General features: G+C 44.3%; 1 protein-coding gene across 1 annotated transcript in view; it reads left to right on the top strand.

Annotated features, from left to right (window-relative positions):
- Positions 1 to 25,572, top strand: part of NBN (nibrin) — a 298,561-nt gene that overhangs the window by 226,194 nt on the left and 46,795 nt on the right. Inside the window, exon 13 of the mRNA XM_029591629.1 lies at positions 5,520 to 5,633. Within this exon, the coding sequence (XP_029447489.1) occupies positions 5,520 to 5,633 (114 nt within the window). The remainder of the gene's footprint in view (positions 1 to 5,519; positions 5,634 to 25,572) is intronic.

Raw genomic sequence — 25,572 nt, 5'->3', positions numbered from 1 at the left:
TGGAGTTGTGGGTGTAAATTGCTTTATGCATTATGGTGAGTGTTTTGTAGATAATACGAGAGGCTATGGGGAGCCAGTGTGCTCTATATTGGAATGGCTCCAGACAACCACTGTTAGTCGACAGGAGCTGTTGATGCACCTGTGCGGAGCACTGCTGAGCCGGCTGCTTCTGTGGCAGGGATGCTACTATAATGCCAAATTTCTTTTCAGCTTTACTGGCAGCCCTCAGTGAGGAGAAGCTGAGCTGGATTTCTGAAATAAATATTTGTCTTCAGCTGTGGCTCAGAGGGGTTTCTTAACCAGTGGGAAACCAGTTATTAGAGCTAGTGAAGAATATATTTGCCTGAACTCCTGAAGACCGAAGAGAGAGGTTAGAACCTTTCTTGTCCAAGATTAAGGACATTTATCCACCTAGTGGGGGCTGCTGCAAGTCCTTCTCTGTGACATATGTCATCATATGAATTTCCAAATTTTGAGGTAAGCTCTCACCACAGATAAAGTGGGCTCCATCCACTCTTGAGTTCCTTCCAGATGTTTCCCTGCTGGAATGGTGAAGGTCTCCATCTTGGTCACCTTCTTCATCATCAGGGTCATGACTTAGTGTTCCTCTCAGGTCAGAAGACAAGATTCCACAGGGATTCCATTGGTTCCCCTTCTGGACATGGTACAGCATACCCCCACCCCACCATCACCACCAGAGGATCACTGCTATTCTAGGTTCTCATATAACCTGGCAGAGAGTCTGTCTATCAGCATTAAGAAAGAATGAGATGTGGCAGATGCCTACATTTTGCCCTCTGGTAGCTTGGAGACTATACTTGAAATATAGAGGTCCATATTCAGTGTGTCTGTCTGACTAAGTTTGGCACTTAAAAATCACACCTTTCTAGACCTCTCCTGACATAGCCGGAAAACTTGTTTGGCTGAAAAGTGTTTTGGTTATGTCAGTGGTTGTCTGGAGCCATTCCAATATAGAGCACCATTTATCCAGCTAACCGTATCATTCATCAAAATGCGTTGGCGTTAATGCACGCGAAAAACACTATAGTGCATGTGTGAATGCAAATTTTTGGGGAGACGGGATCGGGGAGGAGTTTTGGGTGGAAATTAGTTAAATTAGGAGCAATATCGCACCATGAGATAGCATAACGCATGCTATCGCACAGTTTTAACACCAGAAATAACTATACCTTTTTCCCTTGCATTAAGCTGTGCGATATGCCTGAAATGGCCATAATGCAATTCGCAATACATTTTTGGAATTGCATTTTGTCCATTTCTGCGCTTGGGGAGGGAAAAAGGGAGTGAAGTGGAGTAGAGAGAGAGAGAGCCTCTGGGGAGGGCCTCACTGTGTGCACCTATTTATATCTCTTTAGGATGGCCACGTGAGGTGTTGGTGGTGGTTTAGGGTTTAGGGGCCAGTTTCGCATGTGGAGTGAGATGTACAAAACAGCACAGTACACCTTGGTGAAGATTTGACGTCATTTGGAATGAGGAAAGTCTCACAAAGATGACATTTTGTATTATGTTATCTCACCCTAGCTTGATGGTACCCTGTGATGGTGTCAGTTGGACCGTTGGATGGTTGAGGGGTTAAAGTGCACTTAAGGAAGATAAGGCCATCATGGAAATACTAAATGAATTCTTTGCTTTGGTGTTTACTAATGAGGATTTTGGGGAGATACCCACTCTGGAGATGGTTTTCAGGGGTAATGATTCAGATGAACTGAACCAAATCACGGTGAACCCGGAAGATGTAGTAGGCCATATTGACAAACTGAGCAGTAGCAAATCACCTGGACTGGTTGATATATACCCCAGGGTTCTGAAAGAACTAAAAAATGAAATTTCAAAACTATTACTAGTAATTTGTAACCTATCATTAAAATCATCCATTGTACCTGAGGACTGGAGGGTGGGTAATGTAACTCTGATATTTTAAAATATTTCCAGGGGTGATCCAGGAAAATATAGATCAGTGAGCCTGACTTAAGTGCCAGGAAAAATTGTGGAAACTATTCTAAAGATCAAAATCACAGAACATATAGGTAGGCATGGTTTTATGGGACAGAGACAGCATGGATTTACCCAATGAAACTCTTGTCTAACAAATCTGCTACTTTTTTTGAAGGAGTTAAAAAACGTGGATAAAAGTGAACTGGTAGATTTAGTGTATTTGGATTTTCAGAAGACATTTGAAAAAGTCCCTCATGAGAGGCTTTTAAGAAAACTAAAAAGTCGTGGGAGAGGAGATCTTTTTAAAATGTTTATAAATGATCTGGAAAGGAGTACAACTGAGTAAGATGATCACATTTGCAAATGACACAAAATTATTCAGTATAGTTATGGTAAATCACTAGCAGATTGTGATAAATTGAAAGATTGTGCGTTCAAATAGTAAATGAAATTTAATGTGGTTAATTACAAAGTGATGCATATAGGGAAAAATAACCCATGCTGTAGTTACATGATGTTAGGTTCCATATTAGAAGTTACTAACCAGGAAAAAGATCTAGGCATCATAGTGGATAATATGTTGAAATTGTCGTCTGTGTGCTGTGGCAGTCAAAAAAGTAAACAATATTAGGAATTATTAAGAAAGGAATATTGAATAAAGCGAAGAATGTCATAATACTTCTTTCTTGCTCCTTGGTGAAACTGCACCTTGAATACTATGTTCTGGTCGCTGCATCTCAAAAAAGATATAGCTACAGTGGTGAATTTACAAAGAAGGATGATCAAATGAAAAAGGGCATGGAACGGCTTCCCTATGAAGAAAGGTTAAAGAGGTTAAGGCTGTTCATCTTGGAGAAGAGATGGCTGAGGGGGGATATGATAGAGGTCTATAAAATTATGAAAGGACTTGAAAAGGTAAATGTGAATCGCTTATTTACACTTTCAAATAATAGAGGGACTAGGATGCACTCCATGAAATTAGCAAGTATGACATTTCAAAGAAATCGGAGAAAATTCTTTTTCGCTCAAATGCAGTTAAACTCTAGAATTCATTGCCAGAAGATGTGGTTAAGGCAGTTAGTATAGCGGGGTTTAAAAAAGGTTTTGATAAGTTCCTGTGGGAGAATTCCCTAAACTGCTATTAATCATGTTGACTTAGGGAATTGCTACTGCTTAATACTGGCAACAGTAGCATAGGATGTATTTAATGTTTGGGTGTTGACATGTATTTGTAGTGTTGATTGGCCACTGTTGGAAACGGGATACTGGGCTTGATAGACCTTCAGTCTGACCCAGTAAGTCAACTTCTTATGTTTTCATGTTCTTATCACTGGCTCGCACAGCATGGATGTGAGCATGAATCAGTCTTTTCCTTACACCTTCCGGAGGAGGTAAAAGATATACTGATTGTGGCTTGAAAGCCTTCAACCATAAGATCCTGTGGTTTTAAGTGGAAGAGATTCTTGATTGGTGTGGGGCCAGCCATCTGCATCCTTTCTTCTTTAGCCCAAGGGACTTGCTTAAGTGTCTATTCTTCTTATCCTCTTGCTTCAGCACCTCTTTGTCATTTCAACATATCACTAACAGGTAGAGATCTGATCTCTCTCCATCCTTTGGTATTCAAGTTGATGAAATTACTGGCAATCCATCCTCCAGTCAGTAAATCTCCAGTGCTTTGGGAACTCAATGCAATCCTAGTTCAATTCAGAAAACTTCCTTTCACACCTCTCTAGTTGGTGGACTTGAAGTTTCTCACCTGGAAAGTATTACTCTTCATGCTAAAGTGACAGTAATGAGAGGGTGAACTACAGGCTCTGGTTTTATATTCAATACCTGCAGTTGTTTCACAATAAATTTATTCTACGGACCCACTCCAAGTTCCTTCTAATATTGGTTTTATCCAAGCTTTTGAGCTTCCTACCTCCTTTGTGAGACCTCATGCAAGCAAAGGAGAATGCACTCTTTAGATGAACTGTAAGAGAGTTCTGCTGTATTACCTAAAGAAGAAACCAAAAAGCAAAGCGGAAGCCGATCCAGTTGGCTGTGCGACAGTGAAGAGAATGAGAATCGGATGATGGAAAAAGCCCTTTATTGAAATTTGCCCGACTCTGGCCGAGTTTCGCTCTTTTTTGTAGAGCTGCCTCAGGGGCAACTAGAAACAAATATATAAAACCTCAAAAAATGAACACACTTAGAAAATTAAAATCAATCAACAACATATAGTGGTGTACAAACTCAAGAAGTAAAATAAATCATAACATATATGTGTGTTATGACATCATAATAGTGTACAGAGATGATGCAGAAAAGGAACACAGGGAACAATATATGTGCAGATATAAATAGTTGAGGCACTGGTTGTGAACACAGACAAGATAGTACTGGAGAGATTTACTTTGTGTTAGAATGGACCGCGATGCAATGACCATGCTTAAAATATAAAAAATAAAAATAGATGTCAGGGAGTCAGTGATGATGTGCAAGGGATACTAGAACTAAAAAATGACAGAGTTAATGCTGAATGAAGTCATCTTCACTTACAGTGCTACGTGGCATTACAACATAATCAAAGTAGAGTTTCATGACACAACAGGTAAATAGCCAGTTCTGTAGGTAGTCCTAACTTTCCAATGATGAATAATACACTGTGATCCTTTTAAGACATATTTATTTTTTCAGCCCAAGATGTTTTTTTTTTTTTTTTCATTCACCTTTTTCTTTATTTGAATTTTCTTATTTGAGTTTTAATAGGTATGTAATTTTTTATTTTCATTGTTTTATATTATCAATTTTATTATTTAGACCCATAAATATATTTTTAATTATAAATATATTTTTAATTATAGTCAAATTTCAAAGTGGCTATGCAAGATTCTTGATTTTTCTCAATGGCTTGGTAATTACTTTACAATTTATCCCTTGCCACAAAGCTTGACGTTTCCTGTGAAATGTAGGTAACCGGGGTTCCACAACTATCACCTTCCACTACCACCGGGTCTGGCTGCCATTTCCAGCATCTAAGCCGCCTCCTTTCATCCCCTGCCCACCTCTCCTATTTTTCTATTACCCTTATCCCCTGCCTCGCTCCCCTCCCAGTGCTACCAAGCCACAATTTTGCTTCTCTTCTCCAAATGCTGTCGTCTCTTCTGCTGCTTTTTCATGCTAATGGTAACTGTTGGGTGTAGGGTCGCAGTGCTGCACAGCATGCAGCATCCGAGGGAAGTGGAGAGGAGAAAAATGAGATGGGGGTTTTACAATTCTTGTAATAGCATGTACCCACCATCTGCCACAGGAAATAGAGGTCCTTGCCCATAACGTGTCCAATATGTAATTTATTTTATCTTTTAAACTTATATCCCACACTACTGCAATGTTAATTGGAAAAGTCACATTAAATCAAAATACCTCTTTTTTCAGCTAGCGTCCCAGAGGAGCAGGTTGATAAAGTAGCTTGCTCAAGAGCACACAAAGTATGTAGTCGGTAGATTTTTTAAATCGCATTCTTGTACCTGAACCTAAGATTTAATTTGTACTTTGAGACTGAACACCTGATTTCTCGACAGGTAGCTTTCCCTGGAGCTGGAGAACTTCCATATATTATTGGTGGGTCAGATCTGATAGCTCATCACACTAAAAAGAATTCAGAGTTAGAACAGTGGCTGCGTCAGGAAATGGAAGTAAGTAGAAAGTAATCTCTTTTTTTTTCTCTGACAGGACCTTTACAACACAGATGCTGTGTTCTGACATAGAATATTTTAATAGGTTGGAATAGTTGCATAGGGTGGAGAAATGCGGCTGCCAGCTTGGAATTTGTAACATTTATTTTTTTCTTTTTGGGTCGATCATCCACCGTATATCTTCGGTTGTAATTACTTTTTCTAAGTGGACAATACAGATCATCTACTACTCTACTTTTTTTTGTGTGTATGTTTCAAACCTGAAAAGCCTACCTTATTGAAAATGGTGTCTCAGGATATTTAGACAAAAATATGATATTTCCTAGCGTGTAGCCAGATGGACTCAGAACAAGTGGGTATAGTGTGCTCGTGCTAGCAGTTGGAGACGGATCTGACGACAGCACGGGTACATATACCCCCACAGGAAGTGAAGCACTTCAGTAATTTCCGTCTCCAAAGCAGTTTGGAGAGCCTGCACGCTCGCTGAGCGTGTTTTCCAATACTACTTTTCTATTTTCTACTTTCTATATTCTACTTAATAAATTTCTACAGGAACATCGAGCCCCGCACTCCTGCGGTGACACCCTCGGGTCCCTCCCCCAGTTGAGTTTCCCGGGGTGATTTCCGTGATCCCTCGGAGGTCTAGGCCTCGGTCCGGTGGCCGAATCGCGGCAGGGATCTAGCCCCCGAGCATGAAGGGCTTGGGTCGGGCTAAGAGGCGCCTCGGTCCCGGCGTGGACCTAGAGGCAGCGGGTGCATTTCCTCAGAAGCGGCGGTGAAGGTATTTCCCCTCTCCCCCCGCAGCCGGAGATTGCCCGGGTTCCAGCCGGGAAGCGCCGAGGATCAGGTAAGGCGTACATCTCTTATATTTGGTCTCCGAGGTCCGAGGTTCGGTGGCGTTGCCTGTATGCGGCACGCCGTGGAGGTCGCCATTTTGTCGGCCTTGTTTAGGTATTGAGCGCCCATGATAGGCGCCTGTATATCCTTTGAGCGTATATTACTGACCGCATATTATTGACCGCATATTGTATTAAGAGTATATTGCTGCCGCTTATTATTGAGCACATATTGTATTAAGCGTATATTGCTGCCGCTTATTATTGAGCGCATATTGTATTAAGCGTTTATTGCTGCCACATATTATTGAGCGCATATTGTATTAAGCGTATATTGCTGCCGCATATCATTGAGCGCATATTATTGAGCGCATATTGTATTAAGCGTATATTGCTGCCGCATATTATTGAGCGCATATTATATTAAGCGTATATTCTTCGCAAGCCGCGATGGAACATTCGAACGCCCCGGCGTCTCCTGCGGCGGCGCCTTCTGATTCTGGCGTGAAAGCTCTCGGCCTCTGCTCAGCATGCCAGCTTAGAGCCACATACAGCGAGGAGCCAGACTCCCTTTGTGCCCAATGTGAGAAGGCAGTGGGAGCCTCGGGTCAGGACCAGTCTCAACCGAGGTTTGCTGACAGTTCCCCAGGGGCCACCCCGGATCTAGCGGGCAGTCTCGAACAACCTGGGATCCCGGGGGACCTGGTACCCCGACGGCTAGAGACCGCTTCCATTTCATGGGTGGATCTCTTTAAGGGGATCCATGCCTTTGTACAGATGCAATCAGCTTCCCGTCCAGGCCCTGCTGCTGCTGCTGTTGCTGCTCCAGCGGATCCTGCCCCCTGGACCTTCGCGCCCTTATCATGGGCACCCGCCTTCGGGCAGTCCGGCTCAGACGGACCCTGATGTCTCGGAGGACGAGTCCGAACCCCCCGAGGAGGGGGAACTTCCCTCGGGGATTGAGCCATATCGTACCATGAGGCAGTTCTTTCCCAAGAAAGATCTCTCCGACCTGGTATCTCAGTGCCTGGTGGGGTTGGCTATTACAGGCCCCAGTGCTACGGTGCCATCTACGCAGAACCCTCTGCTGGAAGGTCTTCGTCCTACAGCTCGCCATTTTCCCTTCTTGCAAGCAGCACAGCAACTGATTGATTTGGAATGGGCTGCACCAGCGGCCTCATTCAAAGGGGGTCGGGCCCTGACGGGCATGTACCCCCTGGACCCGGCAATCAAGGAGATGCTGGCGTGCCCTCAGGTGGACGCCTTGGTGAGCGCTGTGGTCAAGCGCACTACCATTCCAGTTGAGGGGGGGGGCGGCCCTCAAGGAGCCTCATGACCGGCGACTGGACGCCATCCTGAAGCAGACTTTTGAGGTGGCTGCTCTAGCTTTGCGGATCGCAACCTGCTGCACAGTGGTGAAGCGTTCCTGTTTGTCACAGGTTAGAAACAATGCTCCGGCAGCGGACATGGAGTCCGCTGTCTCGTTCCTCACGGATGCCGCATCCGACCTAGTCCGTACAACAGCCAAGGGGGTCTCATCCTCTGTTGCTGCCAGGAGGCAGCTCTGGATACGGAATTGGTCAGCCGATGCTCCTTCGAAGACACGCCTCACCAGGATGCCCTTTAGGGGTTCTCTCCTGTTCGGCAGCGACCTTGATAAACTGGCCAGCACATGGGGTGCCTCTCCAATACCTCGCCTGCCGGAAGATAGGTTCAAGAGGAACCAGCGCGCCTTTCCGAGGCCTTCCAGAGGCAGAAGCTCCCAACGCTTCACTCCCTATAGGAGTTGCTACCAGGCATCCCGTCCTCAGGCCAGGAACCAGTCCTTTCGGACCAAGCAGCATAAGAGGGGAACCGGCTCGGGTTCAGGGCCTGGCCGCGCCTCCCAATAAGAATCAGCCGATCCATCCGGGGGACGGGGCCATAGGGGGGCAGGTTAACCCTCTTCTACCCCAGATGGGTCGAGATTACGTCGGAGCAGTGGGTTCTCGCCATCATCCGAGAGGGGTATTTTCTGGACTTTCATCATCTCCCTCCGGACAGGTTTGTGGAATCTCCGTGTCCAATCCACAGGAAGGCAGCATTGGAAGCTACCCTGGAGAGGCTCCTGTCCTTGAAAGCCATAATCCCAGTACCTGCATGGGAAATGGATTCTGGGCATTATTCCATTTATTTCATGGTACCCAAGAAAGAGGGCACTTTCCGGCCCGTACTGGACCTCAAGTCAGTCATTCGATACTTAAGGGTCCCGAGGTTTCGCATGGAAACTCTACGCTCAGTCAAGACCGCAGTACAGCCAGGAGAATTCCTCACGGCCTTAGACTTTTCAGAAGCCTACCTGCATATCCCGATCCATCCGGATCATCAGCGCTACCTACGCTTCAAGGTTCTGGGACGCCACTTCCAATTCCGGGCTTTGCCCTTCGGGTTAGCCACGGCGCCGCAGACCTTCACCAAGGTGATCGTAGTGGTAGCAGCGGCGCTCAGATGGGAAGGAATCCTTGTCCATCCCTACCTAGACGATTGGCTGATCAGGGCGAAATCACGAGAGGAGAGCCATCGGGCAACCAACAGAGTGATCGCCCTTCTGGAAAGCCTGGGATGGGTAGTCAACCTCAACAAGAGTTGCCTACAGCCTTCCCAATCATTGGAATACCTGGGAGTCCAGTTCGACACCCACGCAGACAAAGTCAGTCTCACTACCAAGAGAAGGTTACAACTTCAGACGCGTCTCCGTCCTTGATGGGAGCCAGCCGGCCCATAGCTTGGGATTATCTGCAGGTTCTCGGCCTCATGGCATCCACCCTGGAAGTGGTACCCTGGGCAAGGGCCCATATGAGACCTCTACAACGCTCCCTGCTCTCTCGCTGGAGCCCTCGCTTCCGGAATTATTCCGTTCATCTACCTCTGCCAGCCAGAGTGCAGACCCAGTTACGGTGGTGGTTGCAGTCCAACCACACGAGCAGGGGATCAAGGATGTCCTCCCCCACGGGGATTCTGCTCACCACAGATGCCAGCCTGAGCGGATGGGGAGCACACTGCGAAGACCTCACCGCACAAGGGCGGTGGAACAGAGAAGAGTCGGGGTGGAACATCAACCGCCTAGAGGCATGGGCAGTCCGGTTAGCCTGCCTGCGATTTGCTCACAGATTGCGGAACCGGGCATTCAGCGTGATGTCCGACAACGCCACCACGGTGGCATATATCAACCATCAGGACGGAACCAGAAGCCAACAGGTATCCCTAGAGATAGCCCCGCTGATGGCTTGGGCAGAGGCGAATCTCCAGGACATCTCCGCCGTCCACATTGCCGGAAAGGACAACACCGCGGCAGACTTCCTCAGCAGAGAAAGCCTAAATCCGGGGGAATGGCAGCTGTCGCCCACAGCCTTCCAGATGATTGTGGATCACTGGGGGATTCCGGACATGGACTTACTAGCGGACAGGTCCAATGCTCAAGTACCCAGATACTTCAGCCACAAGCGAGATCCATTCTCTCACGGGATCGACGCCCTGGTTCAGCCATGGCCTCCAGGGACCCTGCTATACGCTTTCCCTCCATGGCCCCTGCTGGGCACCCTTATCCACAAGATTCAGAAGCACCGGGGCCTAGTTCTTCTAGTGGCACCAGACTGGCCAAGAAGACCCTGGTACGTGGACATGAGAAGACTACTGGCAGGGGAGCCCCTTCCCCTGCCTCCTCTCAGGGACCTGCTGCGTCAGGGTCCCATCCTCCACGAGGATCCGGCTCAGTTCTCTTTTACGGTCTGGCCATTGAGAGGGCTAGGCTGAAGAAAAGAGGTTACTCAGAGCCGGTGATAGATAGATTCCTCCGAGCTCGCAAGTTTTCCACATCTCTCACCTACGTAAGGATCTGGAGATTATTTGAAGCCTGGTGCGACACTCATGGCACCAATCCACATGCGACCACAATCCCTATTGTTTTGGATTTCCTGCAAGATGGACTTCAGAAGGGTCTCTCCCTCAGCTCCATCAAGGTTCAGGTGGCTGCACTGTCTTGCTACGGTCCCAGGAGGGACGGCAAGACCATTGCCACGCACCCAGATGTTTCTCGCTTCCTGAAAGGAGTCAAGCATATTCGTCCGCCACTGAAGTGGCCAGTGCCTTTGTGGAACCTCAACATAGTTTTGGATTTCCTCGCGGGATCGACTTTCAGACCCCCTCGGGGCCTGTCTCTCCGTTCTCTAACTTTGAAGATGGTGTTCTTGCTGGCTGTGTGTTCAGCACGCCGTATTTCGGAACTACAAGCGCTGTCCTGCCGTGATACCTTTCTCAGAATCACTCCAGAGGCTATCCATCTTCGCACGGTTCCATCCTTCTTGCCTAAGGTAGTCTCACAATTTCACCTCAACCAAACCATATCCTTCCCAACCACGGCGGGTTTGAAGAAATCAGAAGAAGGGCGTTTGCTACGCCATCTTGACATCGGCAGATTGCTGCCCAGATATCTGGAAATGACAGAAGCAGTACGAAAGACGGACCGGACCATCTGTTCGTCCTTCACAGTGGGAAGAAACAAGGAGAAGCGGCCTCTCGGCCCACCATCGCCTGCTGGATTAAAGAAGTTATCAGAGCGGCCTACGTAGAGGCCGGGAAGTCACCACCTCTACAAGTCAAGGCTCATTCTACCAGAGCCCAAGCAGCATCTTGGGCGGAATCTAGGATGCTGTCGCCTGCAGAAATATGTAAAGCGGCGACGTGGTCCTCCCTCCATACCTTCTCCAGGTTTTACCGTCTGGATGTCCAGGCCAGGGAGGACACAGCATTTGCGAGGGCAGTCTTACGCGGTCCTCAGGCAGCCTCCCGCCCAGTCCGGGAGTAAAGCTTTTGTACATCCCACTTGTTCTGAGTCCATCTGGCTACACGCTAGGAAATGTTGAGATTACTTACCTGATAATCTCGTTTTCCTTAGTGTAGACAGATGGACTCAGCATCCCGCCTGGCTGCCAGTATACATGGGTTTCACCGATTCAAGGATGCCGTATCATTTGCTTACATAAGAGCGTCCCCTTTGCCAGGTGTCGACGCCTTCCGGTTGGGAATGCTGGCGGTCTTCAGCTAATATCAATCGGTCAGGAGAATCCTGTTTCACTATTTCATTGATCGTCAGTACACATATATCCATAACAGCTTTTGCAAGGAAGATTACTGAAGTGCTTCACTTCCTGTGGGGGTATATGTACCCGTGCTGACGTCAGATCCGTCTCCAACTGCTAGCACGAGCACACTATACTCACTTGTTCTGAGTCCATCTGTCTACACTAAGGAAAACGAGATTATCAGGTAAGTAATCTCAACATTCCTATCTTAGCATCTACCTTGTGATTAGAAAGCATAAAAGGCTAAGAAAATATAACTCTGATTCCACTTCTGTAATAACTCCTTCTTTTAGACTAACAATTTATTCATCCAGGAGTAGTTTATTGTACTTGCAAAGTGACTCTTTGTAGGGAATGTGATCCCTTAACTAGCCATTTAATAATAAATTGGTAGAGAAATCTTGAATGATTATATAGTAATTGGAATTTTGCATGATCTTGCAATCTCGTGGGATTGTCTAGGGAGGGAGAATACCGATGCTTTTTTAAATTTAAGGACAGCAGTGGGTTTCTCCAGTGAGAATAAGATTAGAATTTGCTGCTGGGCCAGGGATTGCATTATTTTTGTTATTTTAGTTTTATGTATTAATATACACTTTTTAAAATGTTTTAATTTGTATTTGTTTATGTATGTATCCTGTATTTATTATTTATTATTATTTATATTGCTGTCTACCGCATTGGATTGCCCTTCGAAAAACCAGAAAGACAAACAGTTATAAACCTCACATTAAATTATTTATTTATTTATTTGTTTAGCATTCGTTTATATTCCGAGGTATAGCAGACATTGCCTTCACTCCGGTTTACATTATAACAAACCAGTTACATTTAAATCCATAACAGTATAACAGTAAAAAAATTGAATCAGAACAATAACTTAGTAATAGTCAATAAATACATTATATATTAGAAATATGACTGTATAAAAATCTTGTAGGGGGATGGTTGATACCGTAACAAAAGCGAGAAAGGTTTCTGTGAGTCAGGGCGGTCGTCGTAGGAGGGGGATTGCTCACGTAAAATGGAACGCGCAGAGGATGAAATCAAAGATTTATGTTCTGCTGTCATTGGGTGAGCAACCATTGCAGGACTGTGAAAGTAGCCAGGCTTTAAGTTCTTTTTTAAAAGATTTAATGTTTTCTTGCGAATTGAGGTGATGAGGTAATGAGTTCCATAATTTTGTGCCAACGATGGAGATGGCTCTATTTCTTGTGGAGGATAGTTTGGCTTGTGGTAGTGAAGGAACATCCAGCTGAATTTTATATGTTGACCTTGTGTACGTGATGATTTATGTAAATGTATAATATTGTCCAGGGCAGTGTAATCTGCTTTATGAATTGTCTTGTGTAGGATTGTGAGGATTTTGTACTCTATTCTTTTTTCAACCGATAGCCATTGTAAGTTGTAGAGTACTGGGGATATGTGGTCGGATTTTCTAATTATTTAATTAGATTAGATCTCTTCTGTCCAATCACAGCAAGGGTGTTCCAAGAGTAGTTTTATATAAGATGAAACACTTTTCAGAGCTTGGAGACTTTTTATATGGCATCACTTGCAATTCTAGTAGCACTTTTTTTCAGAAAAGCTTCATATGTCCATGCCACCATTATATATGTATCTAGTATGACAAGGAACCTTTTCTGATGGTAAGTTCAGGTCCTAGTGAGCTACAGGTCAGTCAGCAATATAAATTTATTGAGATCAATGTTCATAAAAAGCTAGTACAGCTAAGTTATCTGGCTAAAGTTATCCAGATAAATTATCCTGGATGTTCATCAGAATAACCATCCCACTGAATATCCAAAAATAAAGTTATCTTGCTACCTTTAGCCAGATATCTTAAAAACTTAACTGGCTATTTTTAAATATCGCACATTAGGTTTAAAGTTATCCGTCCTTGTGTGGTCAAATAAATTGTCTTTACCAGTCTTTAAAAAAAATAAAAAATGAGGCAACCAGGCCCAATTCCCAGTTGGGAATGTTGAAAAAGTGTGCTTTGCCAGACTGAGTCTCTGCCTGCCCCCCCCCCCCCCCCCACACACACACACTTCCTCAAATCCTTCATGTCCTATTAAAAAGAAAAAAAAAAGTTGGGTCACCATTAGCCTTCCTTCCTCTCCCTTTCTCCTCCTCGGTTAAGGCAACATACCTCATAACAACAACATACCTCATAACAACAACATACCTCATAACAACTTCATTCTCTATAAAAGATACTAGCCCGGCTTGTATTCCTTCGCCCTCCTTCACATACAGGAAAACTTGCTCCCCAGAAGACCTCAATAATCACCTATCACCTCAACTCCACAAACTGGACCTTACAGATCCGAACTCAGCACTTCGATCATGGAATACAATCACCGAAACTATAGCTAACAAGCTATGCCCTTCAATTACAAAAAAACCACACCAGAATTCCTCCAAAAGACAGCCCTGGTTCTCCTCAGAACTAAGAAAGCTCAAACTCCAACTAAGGCAAAATGAGGCTAAATGGCGCAAAAACCCAGGAACCAACACCCTTTCAATCTACAAATCATCTCTGCATCTATACAAATCAAGCACATTAAGATCCAAGAGGGACTATTACGCCTCGAAGATACACGACCTTGTATTCGATGCCAAAGCCCTCTTCAGCTATGTAGCCAACCTCACACAATTAAACCAACCAGAGATTGCACATGACCAAGCTCAATCGAAAGCGGAAGAATTAGCTCTATTCTTCAGCAACAAAATCAACACTCTTCTATCTCAGCTCCCCACTAACCCCACTGGGCCACTAACCACTCCTCAACCCTCAATCAACTACACCCAGCTAGAAGAACTTGACACAACTTCATCCATGGAGATCCAAGGAATTCTAAGGAAAATGAAACCTTCCTCCCACCCTTCAGATCACATCCCAGCCAATCTACTACTATCAATTCCGGATTCGATCTCCAAAACCCTGGCAGATATCATAAATTGTTCCCTCTCACAAGGACTCTACCCTGACAACCTTAAACTAGCATCACTCAAACCCCTTCTCAAAAAACCAAATCTTGACCCAAACGATCCTAACAATTTTAGACCGATAGCCAACCTCCCCTTCATAGCCAAGATAATGGAAAAATTGGTAAACTCTCGACTCTCAAACTTCCTTGAAGACAATAACCTACTATCCCCATCTCAATACGGATTCCGTAAAACCTTAAGCACGGAAGCCCTCCTCATCTCTATGACCGACCACATCATCTTAGGCTTAGACAAAGGACAATCATTCCTTCTGATCCTACTCGACCTTTCATCTGCATTTGACACGGTCAATCACGCTCTTCTCATCAACCAACTAACAGCCATAGGTATCTCTGGCACTGCCCTATCTTGGTTTAGAACCTTCCTCAGCAACAGAGGATATAAGGTTAAGATTCATAATAAAGAATCCTCTCTTCACCCTGCGTCAGTAGGAGTCCCTCAGGGCTCGTCCCTGTCTCCAACCTTGTTTAACATTTATCTGTTACCCTTATGTGATCTTCTCTCTGACCTCAATCTCAAACACTTCCTCTACGCTGACGATATTCAGGTACTGATCCCCATCAAGGAGTCACTCGCAAAAACACTATCTCACTGGGAAACCTGCCTCCAAAATATCAAACAGCTTCTCACAAGTCTCAACCTGATACTAAATTCATCAAAAACGGAACTTCTAATCATCACACCAGAAAACAGCTCCCTCACACACACTCATCCAACCATACCAAACACCACACAAGTGAGAGACCTAGGAGTTCTAATTGATAATCACCTAAACCTGAAAGCGAACATCAACAAAACCACTAGAGACTGCTTTTATAAGCTCCAAGTGCTGAAAAGAATACGACCTCTCTTCCACACACATGACTTTAGAACAATTCTACAATCAATCATTTTCGCAAAGCTGGACTATTGTAACTCCATCATGCTTGGTCTACCTTCATCACACACCAAACCATTGCAAATGGTCCAAAATGCCTCCGCCCGTATACTCACTAACACCAGGAGAAGAGAACACATAACCCCTATCCTGATGGGCCTCCACTGGCTACCCATCCACTTCAGAATAATCTACAAGGCCATTCTCACCATTTTCAAAAACATCCATCAATTAGCCCCAATCGACCTCCATATCCCCCTCCGATTACACCACTCAACAAGACCGACAAGAGATGCTTACAAAGGTTCACTTCAAGTTCCTCCAGCCAAAACGACCAGACACATCACGCTCAGAGATCGGGCCTTCTCCACAGCCGGTCCAACTTTATGGAACTCCATTCCCCCGGATCTCAGAATGGAACTCAGCATCTCAACATTCAAGAAAAGACTCAAGACGTGGCTGTTCACGCAGGCCTTTCCTAACTCAAACATTACTTAACTCCCTTAAATCATCAATCATTAATAGCCACCTCTTATAATGTTTTTGTATATATATATATATATCTGATCTTCATTTCCCTTCTTACCCCAAGTTATTGATTCCCTGTTACATGTAACTGCTTTTCTGCACCATTGTTCAAATTGTAAAGTTTATTTGAGTTTCACCCCTGTTTCTTGTGAACCAGCATGATGGGACTACCGTCTTGAATGTTGGTATATAAAAAAACTTAAATAAATAAATAAATAAAATCTAAAATCGATGCCCTTCCCTAACCTGAACCATCCCACTCAGTATCTTTAGAATCCCCTTTCTGCTTCAGTATCGTTGTACAAAGTGATCCCAGCTGCTTCCAACATTGCTCTGAATATGCCCCTTTTATGCTTTCATCGTCTAGGGGTCCAACTGACTCCCTCAAAACCTTCTTGCTTCAAATGTATTTAAAAATGTTCGTAGTAATTTTTGCCTCTATGGCAAGCTTCTTTTCACATTTTCATGGCCTGCCTTATTAATGTTTTACATCTAGCTTGCCAATCCTCATGTTGTTTCCTATTTTCCTCATTTTAATCTGCTTGACCTTTTTTAAAAGATGTCCTTTAGACTTTAATTGCCCCTTTCATCTCACCATTTAACCATGCTGGCAATCATTTGGTCTTCATCCTTTTTTAATGTGTGGAATACTCTTTATCCGGGCTTTCAAGATTGTTTAAAAATACTTTGTCCATATCTCAAGCAAACTTTTAACTTTTATCACTGTTTCTTTTAGGGTTATTTTAAATTTTTTCTCATTTTATTATAGTCTTCCTTTTTAGTTTGAATCTCTTTGCTTTTAAAAATAAAAGATCCTTGATATATGAAAAATAAATCAATCTACATGTAAATAATAAAAAAGAACTAAAAAAAAAATTATGGGGTAGATTTTAATAAAGTACACCCATGCGTACTTTTATTCGCGCACCAGGCGCGAACAAGAGTACGCCGGATTTTAATAGATACGTGCATAGCCACGCGTATCCTTTAAAATCCGGGGTTAGTGCGCGCAAGGCAGTGCAAAATCGGCAGCCTGCACGCGCCGAGCCGCACAGCCTTCCTCCGTTCCCTCCGAGGCCGCTCCAAAATCGGAGCGGCCTCGGAGGGAACTTTCCTTCCACCCACCCACCCCACACCTTCCCCTACCTAACCCACCCCCCCAGCCCTATCTAAACCCCCCTACCTTTGTTTGAAGAGTTATGCCTGCCGGCTGCGCGATTCCCCGGCCCGGGAGCAATTTCGGAGGCCTTGGCCACGCCCCCGAAATGCACCCCGGGCCGGAACCACGGCCGCAGCCCTGCCCATGGATGACACGCCACCGCGACACGCCCCCCCCCCCCCCCCAGGAAAGCCCCAGGACTTACGTGCGTCCCGGGGCTTGCACGCGCCGCCAAGCCTATTCAACATAGGCTCGGCGCACGCAGGGGGAATTTGGGGCAGGTTTTCGGGGGGTACATGCGTATCTTATGTGCATACCCTTTTGAAAATCTGCCCCTATATGTAGGAGACATTTCCTATCACTAAAGAATAAAGTCACAGCTTTAGTTGCTTCTTTTTTTTTTTTTTTAAAGTTTCCCTGCGGATGTTTTGTAAAAAATTTGTATTTACAGACCTGCTACATTTAGAAACTTTTATCATGAATAAGAATACTGAGCATGGGTTGGAATCCTAATAAATTGGGGAGGGTTAGTCAAGGAAAGTAATTTCTTGTATTTCTGCCCCGTTATTATAGGGTTGATGATTTGTAGTTTATTATTATTGTTTTTGGTGAAATTATTATTGCTTTATTTTATTGTATCAATTTAAAAACTTCAATAAAGATATCATTTTTAAAAAATGTTTATATAAATTACTGTTACTTAATCCACAAATGTGAAAAAAAAAGAAATATTGTTCAAATTATTTCACATACCCACCCACAGCTCATCCCTTGATTTATAGGCAAGAGAGACTTTCTCATTAAAAACCAATCAGGCTTTTATCTAAATCATACAATTGCATCAGCCCTTATTGAGAGTTTAATCATCCCCATTGTAGGTCACTACCAGATTAATTAGTGAATACACCTATAAATTTAAAGGACTCTTAATTCCAACTCCCATAACAACCTAAACTTAACTAGGAACTCAACAAAATCAAAAAGAAAGCAGCAGTCCAGCAGCAAAAGGGGGGCTTTCCAGTCTTTTGCATCGAGTGTCACATGATTTAGATGCATTGATGGTCATCAATGCATCTAAGACTGAACTCCTATTCATTTCCTCCAACCAAGAAAACCTCTCATCTCAGATTCATCACAAACACCTTCTCACCCACTCTCATGTGAGAGACCTTGGAGTAATTATAGACAACCGTCTTAACCTAAAGAATATGATCAAAACCACAACTAAAGAGTGCTTCTACAGACTTCAGGTGTTAAAAAGACTCAAACCTTTCCTATATTTTCATGACTTTAGGACTGTTCTCCAATCTCTAATATTTGCCAAAATTGACTACTGCAGCGCTCTCCTCACCGGCCTACCAAGCTCTACAACCAAGCCCTTACAGATGATACAGAACGCTGCAGCAAGAATTTTGACAAGCACCAACCAGAGAGACCATATTACGCCCATCCTCCGTAATCTACACTGGTTACCAGTCAGTTACAGGGCTCTACACAAATCGCTAACTCTAATCCACAAATCAATTCATAACCTCCTCCATCTCGACCTCGAATTCCCACTCAAACTCCACACTTCCAACAGACCAATGAGGGAAACCTACAAAGGAGCACTACAAGCCCCGCCATCTAAAGCCACACGACTCATCTCTACCAGGGACTGAGCTTTTTCTACAGCAGGTCCAACCATCTGGAACAACCTCCCCTCAGAACTCAGAATGGAACCGTGCCTAACAACATTTAAAAAAAAACTCAAAACTTGGCTCTTCTTACAAGCCTTCCCTGATCCATCAAACTTTCACTAGATAACTACTCAGCTTTTGAATATGGAACTTCGCCCCTCCAATATTCACCTCATTTACTAGTTTGGACATATCACAATGTACTTAATTTAATACCCTCTTAAGGCTTCTCTTTTTCCAGCTGAACCAGCTTCCAAGTTCAAGGTCCTTGTTATTATGTAACTTTTTGCTTCTCTGCTTTCGTCTCTAACCATAAAAGTTGCTCCTTATGTTATGTTACGTTATACTGATCTACCCCTGTTCGATGTAAACCGACCTGATATGGTATTCAACCTTGAAGGTCGGTATAGAAAAATGTTAAATGTTAAATATGATTTTTTACCCGCCAGTGAGATTGTATATGTGCACCCAGTGCAAAGAGCTCCTGGCTCTCAGAGAACAAGTCCAATCTCTGAAGGCTAGAGTTGTAGACCTGAAGGAGCTGTGGCAGACAGAGAGGTACATTGATGAGACCTTCAGGAACATAATATTTATTTATTTATTTATTTATTTATTTATTTAAAAGTATTTATATACCGTTTTTCAAAACAAGGTATCTTGTCAAAACGGTTTACAATAGAAAATAAAATAGATAAAATGAACTTAAAAATAGTAATAAGATACAAAAAACTAGTATATACCTTTAAAAAGGTAAATAAAATATTAACAAAAAGTAACTAATAATGGAGCTGGGCCAAAGTTCATATTGTAGTGAAGAAGGGTGGAGGGGTGGGGGAAGGGGGAAGGGTGGGTTTGAAATAAGAGGAGAGATGGAATAAAGTTATGGAGGCCGGGAAAGATATTAGGTTGTGGGGTGATGTTGATTTGATTGTGTAGGAGTATTGAATGCCAGGTCCTAAATCCAGTCTGGCAGCCCTGGTGCTGCCTTGGATCAGAAAGGTCTCCCGGTTAGAGAGCATCACCCTGGTGTAGCAGGAAGTGATCCTGTAGCATGGACCTACTCTCCAGGTGATGCATTGTCCTCTCGCACCGAGGACGAGTCTCCCAGGGCTACTGCCCAGGAGGGGAAGGGTTAGGTCGGCTGTCATAGTTGATGATGCCATTATTAGAAATGTAGATAGTTGGGTAGCTGGTGGACATGAGGACTGCCTGGTATCTTGCCTGCTTGTTGCGAAGGTGGCAGACCTCACGTGTTACCTAGATAGGATTTTAGTTAGAGTTGGGAAGAAGCTGACTGTTGTGGTAGATGTGGACACAATAACATAGGAAAATGTGGGAGGGAGGTTCTGGAAGCCAAATTTAGTGTTTTAGGTAGAAAGCTGAAATCCAGAACCACCAGGGTGGCATTCTCTGAAATGCTTCCTGTCCCATGTGCAGGTCCCAAGAGGCAGGCATTGCTCCGGAGTCTCAATGCATGAATGAGAAGATGGTGCAGGGAAGAGGGATTCAGTTTTGTAAGCAACCTTTTGGGAAAGTGGGAGACTTTTCTGAAAAGACAGGCTCCACCTTGACCAGAGTGGAACCATGCTGCTGGCACTAGCTTTTAAAAGGACATAGAATAGCTTTTAAACTAGAACAAGGGGAAAGTCGACAGTCAATCAGAAGTGCATGGTTCGTAGGAAGGTATCTTCGAAGGATATTAATGAAACAGAGAGGTTCCAATAAAAGCAAAAGTAGTGCATGTGCCTATAAGTAAAGAATCACCTTAGCTAAAGGATTCCAAATTATCCCTATCAACTGAAAAGCAGGTTCTGAATAGCAACAAAAAACACACTTTGAAATGTCTGTATGCGAATGCCAGATATCTAAGAAGTATGCGAGGAGAGTTAGAGTGTATAGCAGTAATTGATGAGAGACATAATTGGCATCACAGAGACTTGGTGGAAGAGAATAACCAATGGGACAGTGCTGTATCAAGTTACAAATTATATTGCATTGATAGGGAGGATCAACTTTGTGGGAATGCAGCGCTTTATGTCTGGAAGGGCATAGAGTCCAACAGGATAAAGATCATACAAGAGACTAAATGCACAGTAGAATCTATATGGGTAGAAATCCCATGTATGTTGGGTAAGAGTATAGTGATAGGAGTATATTACCATCCACCTGGCCAAAATGGTCAGATAGATGATGAAATGCTAAGAGAAATCTGGGAAGCTTACCAATTTTGCAGTGCGGTAATAATGGGAGGTTTCAGTTACTCCAGTATTGACTGGGTAAATGTAACATCAGGACTCGCTAGATACATAAAGTTCCTGGATGGAGCAAATGGAACTGATGAGAGAGGTCGCTATTAGATCTAATTCTTAGTGGAATGCAGGATTTGGTGAGAGAGGTAACGGTGGTGGGGCCACTTGGCAACAGTGATCATAACATGATCAAATTTAAACTAATAACTGGAAGGGGGACAATAAGTAAATCTGCAGCTCTAACACTAAACTTTCAAAAGGGAAACTTTGATAAAATGAAGAAAATTAAAAAAAAATGAAATGTGCAGCTGCAAAGGTTAAAAGTATACAACAGGCGTGGACATTATTTAAAAATCCAATCTTAGAAGTGCAGTCCAGATTTATTCCACGCATGGAGAAAAGTGGAAGGAAGGCAAAACTTTTTCCGGCATGGTTAAAACGTGAGGTGAACGAGGCTATTTTAGCCAAAAAAAATCCTTCAAAAATTGGAAGAAAATAGAAAAAAGCATAAGCATTATCAAGTTAAGAGTAAAATATTGATAAGACAGGCAAAGGGAGAATTTGAAATGAACTTGGCCATAGAGGCAAAAAGTCATAATAAATTTTTTTGAAATATATCCGAAGCAGGAAACCTGTGAAGGGAGCCTGTTTGACTATTAGATGACCGAGAGATTAAAGAGGCTCTTAGGGAAAATAAGGCCATTGCAGAAAGACTAAATTAATTCTTTTCTTCTGTGTTTACTAATGAGAATGTTGGAAAGATACCGGTTCCGGAGATGTTTTCAAGGGTGATGAGTCAAATGAACTGAACAAAATCACGGTGAACCTGGAAGATATAGTAGGCCAGATTGACAAACGAAAGAGTAGCAAATCACCTGGAATAGATGGTATGCACACCAGGATTCTGAAGGAACTCAAACATGAAATAATATAGAAAATGGAGGAGAAAATGAATTTGCCCCACTCTCCTGTGGTGATACCTTACAATCCCTCCCTCAGTCGAGTTTTCCTGAAGTGATATCTGCGGATCCCTCCCTCGAGTGCCTCAGTCTGGTAGCTGGTTTTTCAGCGAGGACTTACCTGTAGAGAGAGAAACTGCTGAGAGGCTAATGGGTGCAGGAAGCCGAGCATGGCAGTGAAGACCTTTGCCCTCTTCCCCCGCAGCCAGAGGCTGACTCTGTGCTCGCCGGGATGGGTTGAGTTCAGGTAAGGAGTAAAAAAAGAGGAGTGAAGGTTTCCATTTCCCTTCTGGTCTCCAAGCCTTGGCCTGCCGATCCAACATCCATTCCCACCACCGAGAGAGCTTGGGGAGTCGTGGCAACTTGGTGGGTTGAGCAGCCTTTTGGCTAGGCCCCGGTTTCAGCTTTCCTTGACGCCACATTCGTGCACTTTTCTGCGCACTTTTCTGTTGCAGACTTGTTTCTGCGCACAAGTCTGTAGCAAAACACTGTCCGATGTCAGCTCATGCTTGCGAGCCCGGATGTGTGCTTAGGTGTGGATGCTTGGGTGAATGCTCAAGTGGGAGCATAAATGGGCGCCTACCTGGACCGCATGTTGTGCACCTATAATTTTTGGACTCTTATTGGACAAACCTTGTTTTTGACTGCCCTGTCCACGCTCACTTGTGCAGGCACATAACTGGGCACACAATGGTCAGACACTTTCAGAGTGTGCTGCTAGCGGGGGTTTTACTTTTGTGCTGATTGCCATATTCAGGCACCTCAGCTTGGTGTCCCCCTCCCCACTAACTTGTATCAGTGCTACTTGGAGTCTGTTTTTTCTGAGTTCGCCCTTCCCAGCATGATGCGGGAATGGGTCCGGAGAGGGACCTGTCAGAGGTGTTGCCTGGCTTTGGGGCTCCCCTAGTTGGATCGTCAGCGGGGGAAGGCTTCTCCATGGATGCAGGACCGATGCCCCCTGTTTGGTATGAGCACTTTTCTACGGGCAAGTCTGCTGTGAAACAGTTTGAAGGGTTGAGCAGCAGTTTGGCTAGGCCCCGCATGCATGTTTTTTGCTCAGTCACCAATGTGGTAGGCCTAAGAGTTCAGGATCGCAGTCTGCAAATCCCTGCACACCTGGTACTACAGGTAAGTGTTGGAGTGTGATTTCAACTGTTACAGGTCACACTGATAGGGACCCAGGTGGCACGGATGGTGAAAGCCGCCATTACTCCCTGGAGGATGGGAAATTCCTCTGAGGAGTGGAACTGTATAGCACAATGTTGCATTTCTTCCATAGAGATGGCTAGGATTGCACAGGCATTGAAAATGCTGGGGTGCTGAAGCCAAACATGAATCCCATTTAGATTCCTTACATGAAGCATTATGGATGATATTCAAGAATTGATTGATCTTAAATGGGGTGCCTCAGATGCTATTTTTATAGGGGGAGGAACCTTGGTAGCGCTGTATCCCCTGGATCTGACACAGAGAGAGAGAGAGAGAGCAGTTGCGCTTTCTGAAAGTGGATGCGTTGGTGTGTGCCGTCACCAAGCAGGCGAATATCCCTGTAGCAGGGTCAGCGGCTTGAAGAGGCACAGGATAGGAGAATTGAGACTATTGATAGCAATGAATTACAGATGGCCTCTTGCTGCTTCCTGATGGATCTCTCTTCCTTGCTGTCTCTCAGGCAGTTGATGAGTCTGGTTTGAATTCAGGGCAGTGCCCTGCGGCCTCTTCACCCTGGTTGAGTCCAATCTCGGAAGCTGGACAGGATTGAGCGTCAGCTATGGGTGCCGTGACAATCTAAAGCCTACTCTTACTAAGTGGCCTTTTAAGGAACACTGGTTTGGGAGTGAGAAAAAAAAAAGAAATGGCCAGTAAGTGGGGTGAGTCCCAGGTTCCTTGGTTACCAGTGGATTAAAAGCAGGTGCCACGCTTGTTCGGTACGATACTTCGTGCTGGGGGTTTCAAACGTTTTCGACCCTACAGAGGAGCGATTTTTCTTGGGGCTTGACCTTTGGGTATGTTTCAGTCCTTCGTCCCAGGCAGCTCAGACTGGGTGTGAGCTTGAGTGGTTGTGCCCCCCGAACCCCTCAATGAGGGTGTGCAAACTCATTCCCAGGAACAGGAGGTAGGGGGGGGTCACTTGGCTCTCCCTTTCATTGGAGGGTTCTGGAGATGATAAGAAATGGCTATGTTCTGGAGTTTCTCAGCGTGCCTTGGGATGTTTTCGTGGCATCTCCCTGCAGTTCTCCGCAGAAGAGACAGACAGTGGAGTGTAAGCTGTCAGGACTCCTCAGTCTGTGGACTGTGATTCCAGGGCCCTTGTCTCATGATGATTTAGGCCGATATACTGGCTTTGCAAGTGACTTATTCCCATATTGAAATCTTACACTCACTGATAAGAGCAGTATGGTCAGGGGGATTTAATAAGTCTCTGGATTGTCAGATGAGTATCTGCATATTCTCATCCGGCTGGAGCATCAACAGTTTTCTGCATTTTGCTGTTTTTGGTGACATTATCTCTTTTTGAGTGTTACTCTTCCGTTTGGACATCACACTCAGAACCTTCTCTAAGGTCTGGTGCTGATAGCAACAGTGTTGAGAAAGGATGGCATTCTGATCCACCCATACTTCGGCAATTAGCTAATTTGGACTAACAGCTATGAAAGAAAATTTTCAGGCCCCACACAAGGTGATCTCCTTGCTGCAGGAACTAGGTTGGGTGGTGAACTTGGCCACGAACAATCTGCAGCCATCCCAGACACTGAAATATCTCGATATTCATTTTCGATGCGAAACAAGGCAGGTTTCCCTGTTGGGGGTCCACATTCAGAACTGTTGGCGCATGTGCGACTATTGACGGAAACAATGCGCCCGGAAGTGTAGTCTTATCTACAGCTGCACGGGTTGATATCTTCAATTGAATATGCATGAGAGAGTTGTGCATGTACTGCCTCCATTGTATGCAAAACTATCCTCTGTTATTCATTGTGGATATCCTGCCTGGCCTGTGTAGCTCTCAGGGGCCAGAGTTGGCCACCCCCAGTTTAATGTGATTGTGCTTTAAGTGCTTTGTTTATAAGTATACTGGAGTTTCTTTATGCTGTACCACCCAAAGTGACGAAAGATGGAGAAAGTCTGTGTGCTGTGCCATCTGCTGGTAGGGAAGGCATAACCCATCTGGTTGGACTGGACTGATGTGGCAGGATTCATGGAAAGAAAATGTCTCCTTTTTTGCTTGACCTCTGAATTGTGTCATCTAAACAGAAGGTGAAGCAAGTTATTTATTTTATTTATTTATTTATTATTTTTACTATACCGGCTTTCATGACATGGATCACATCAAACCGGTTTACATTTAACAAAGTGTGCAAGATAAGAGATAACTCAAACAATTGTAACAAGAGCATTGTAAGGAGAGTGACAGTTACAATAAAACAGGGAAATAAATAACTGGGAGTTGTAGGTGAGAAGAGGGGGATTTAACTTACAGCAACTTATTTACAAGGTTACAAGATTGAATCCGATTAAG

This window comes from Rhinatrema bivittatum, chromosome 2 (assembly GCF_901001135.1).
Source record: "Rhinatrema bivittatum chromosome 2, aRhiBiv1.1, whole genome shotgun sequence".
NCBI classification, from domain to species: domain Eukaryota; kingdom Metazoa; phylum Chordata; class Amphibia; order Gymnophiona; family Rhinatrematidae; genus Rhinatrema; species Rhinatrema bivittatum.
The sequence above is the reverse complement of the archived record's forward strand: the minus strand, read 5'-3'. Positions and strand labels throughout refer to the sequence as shown.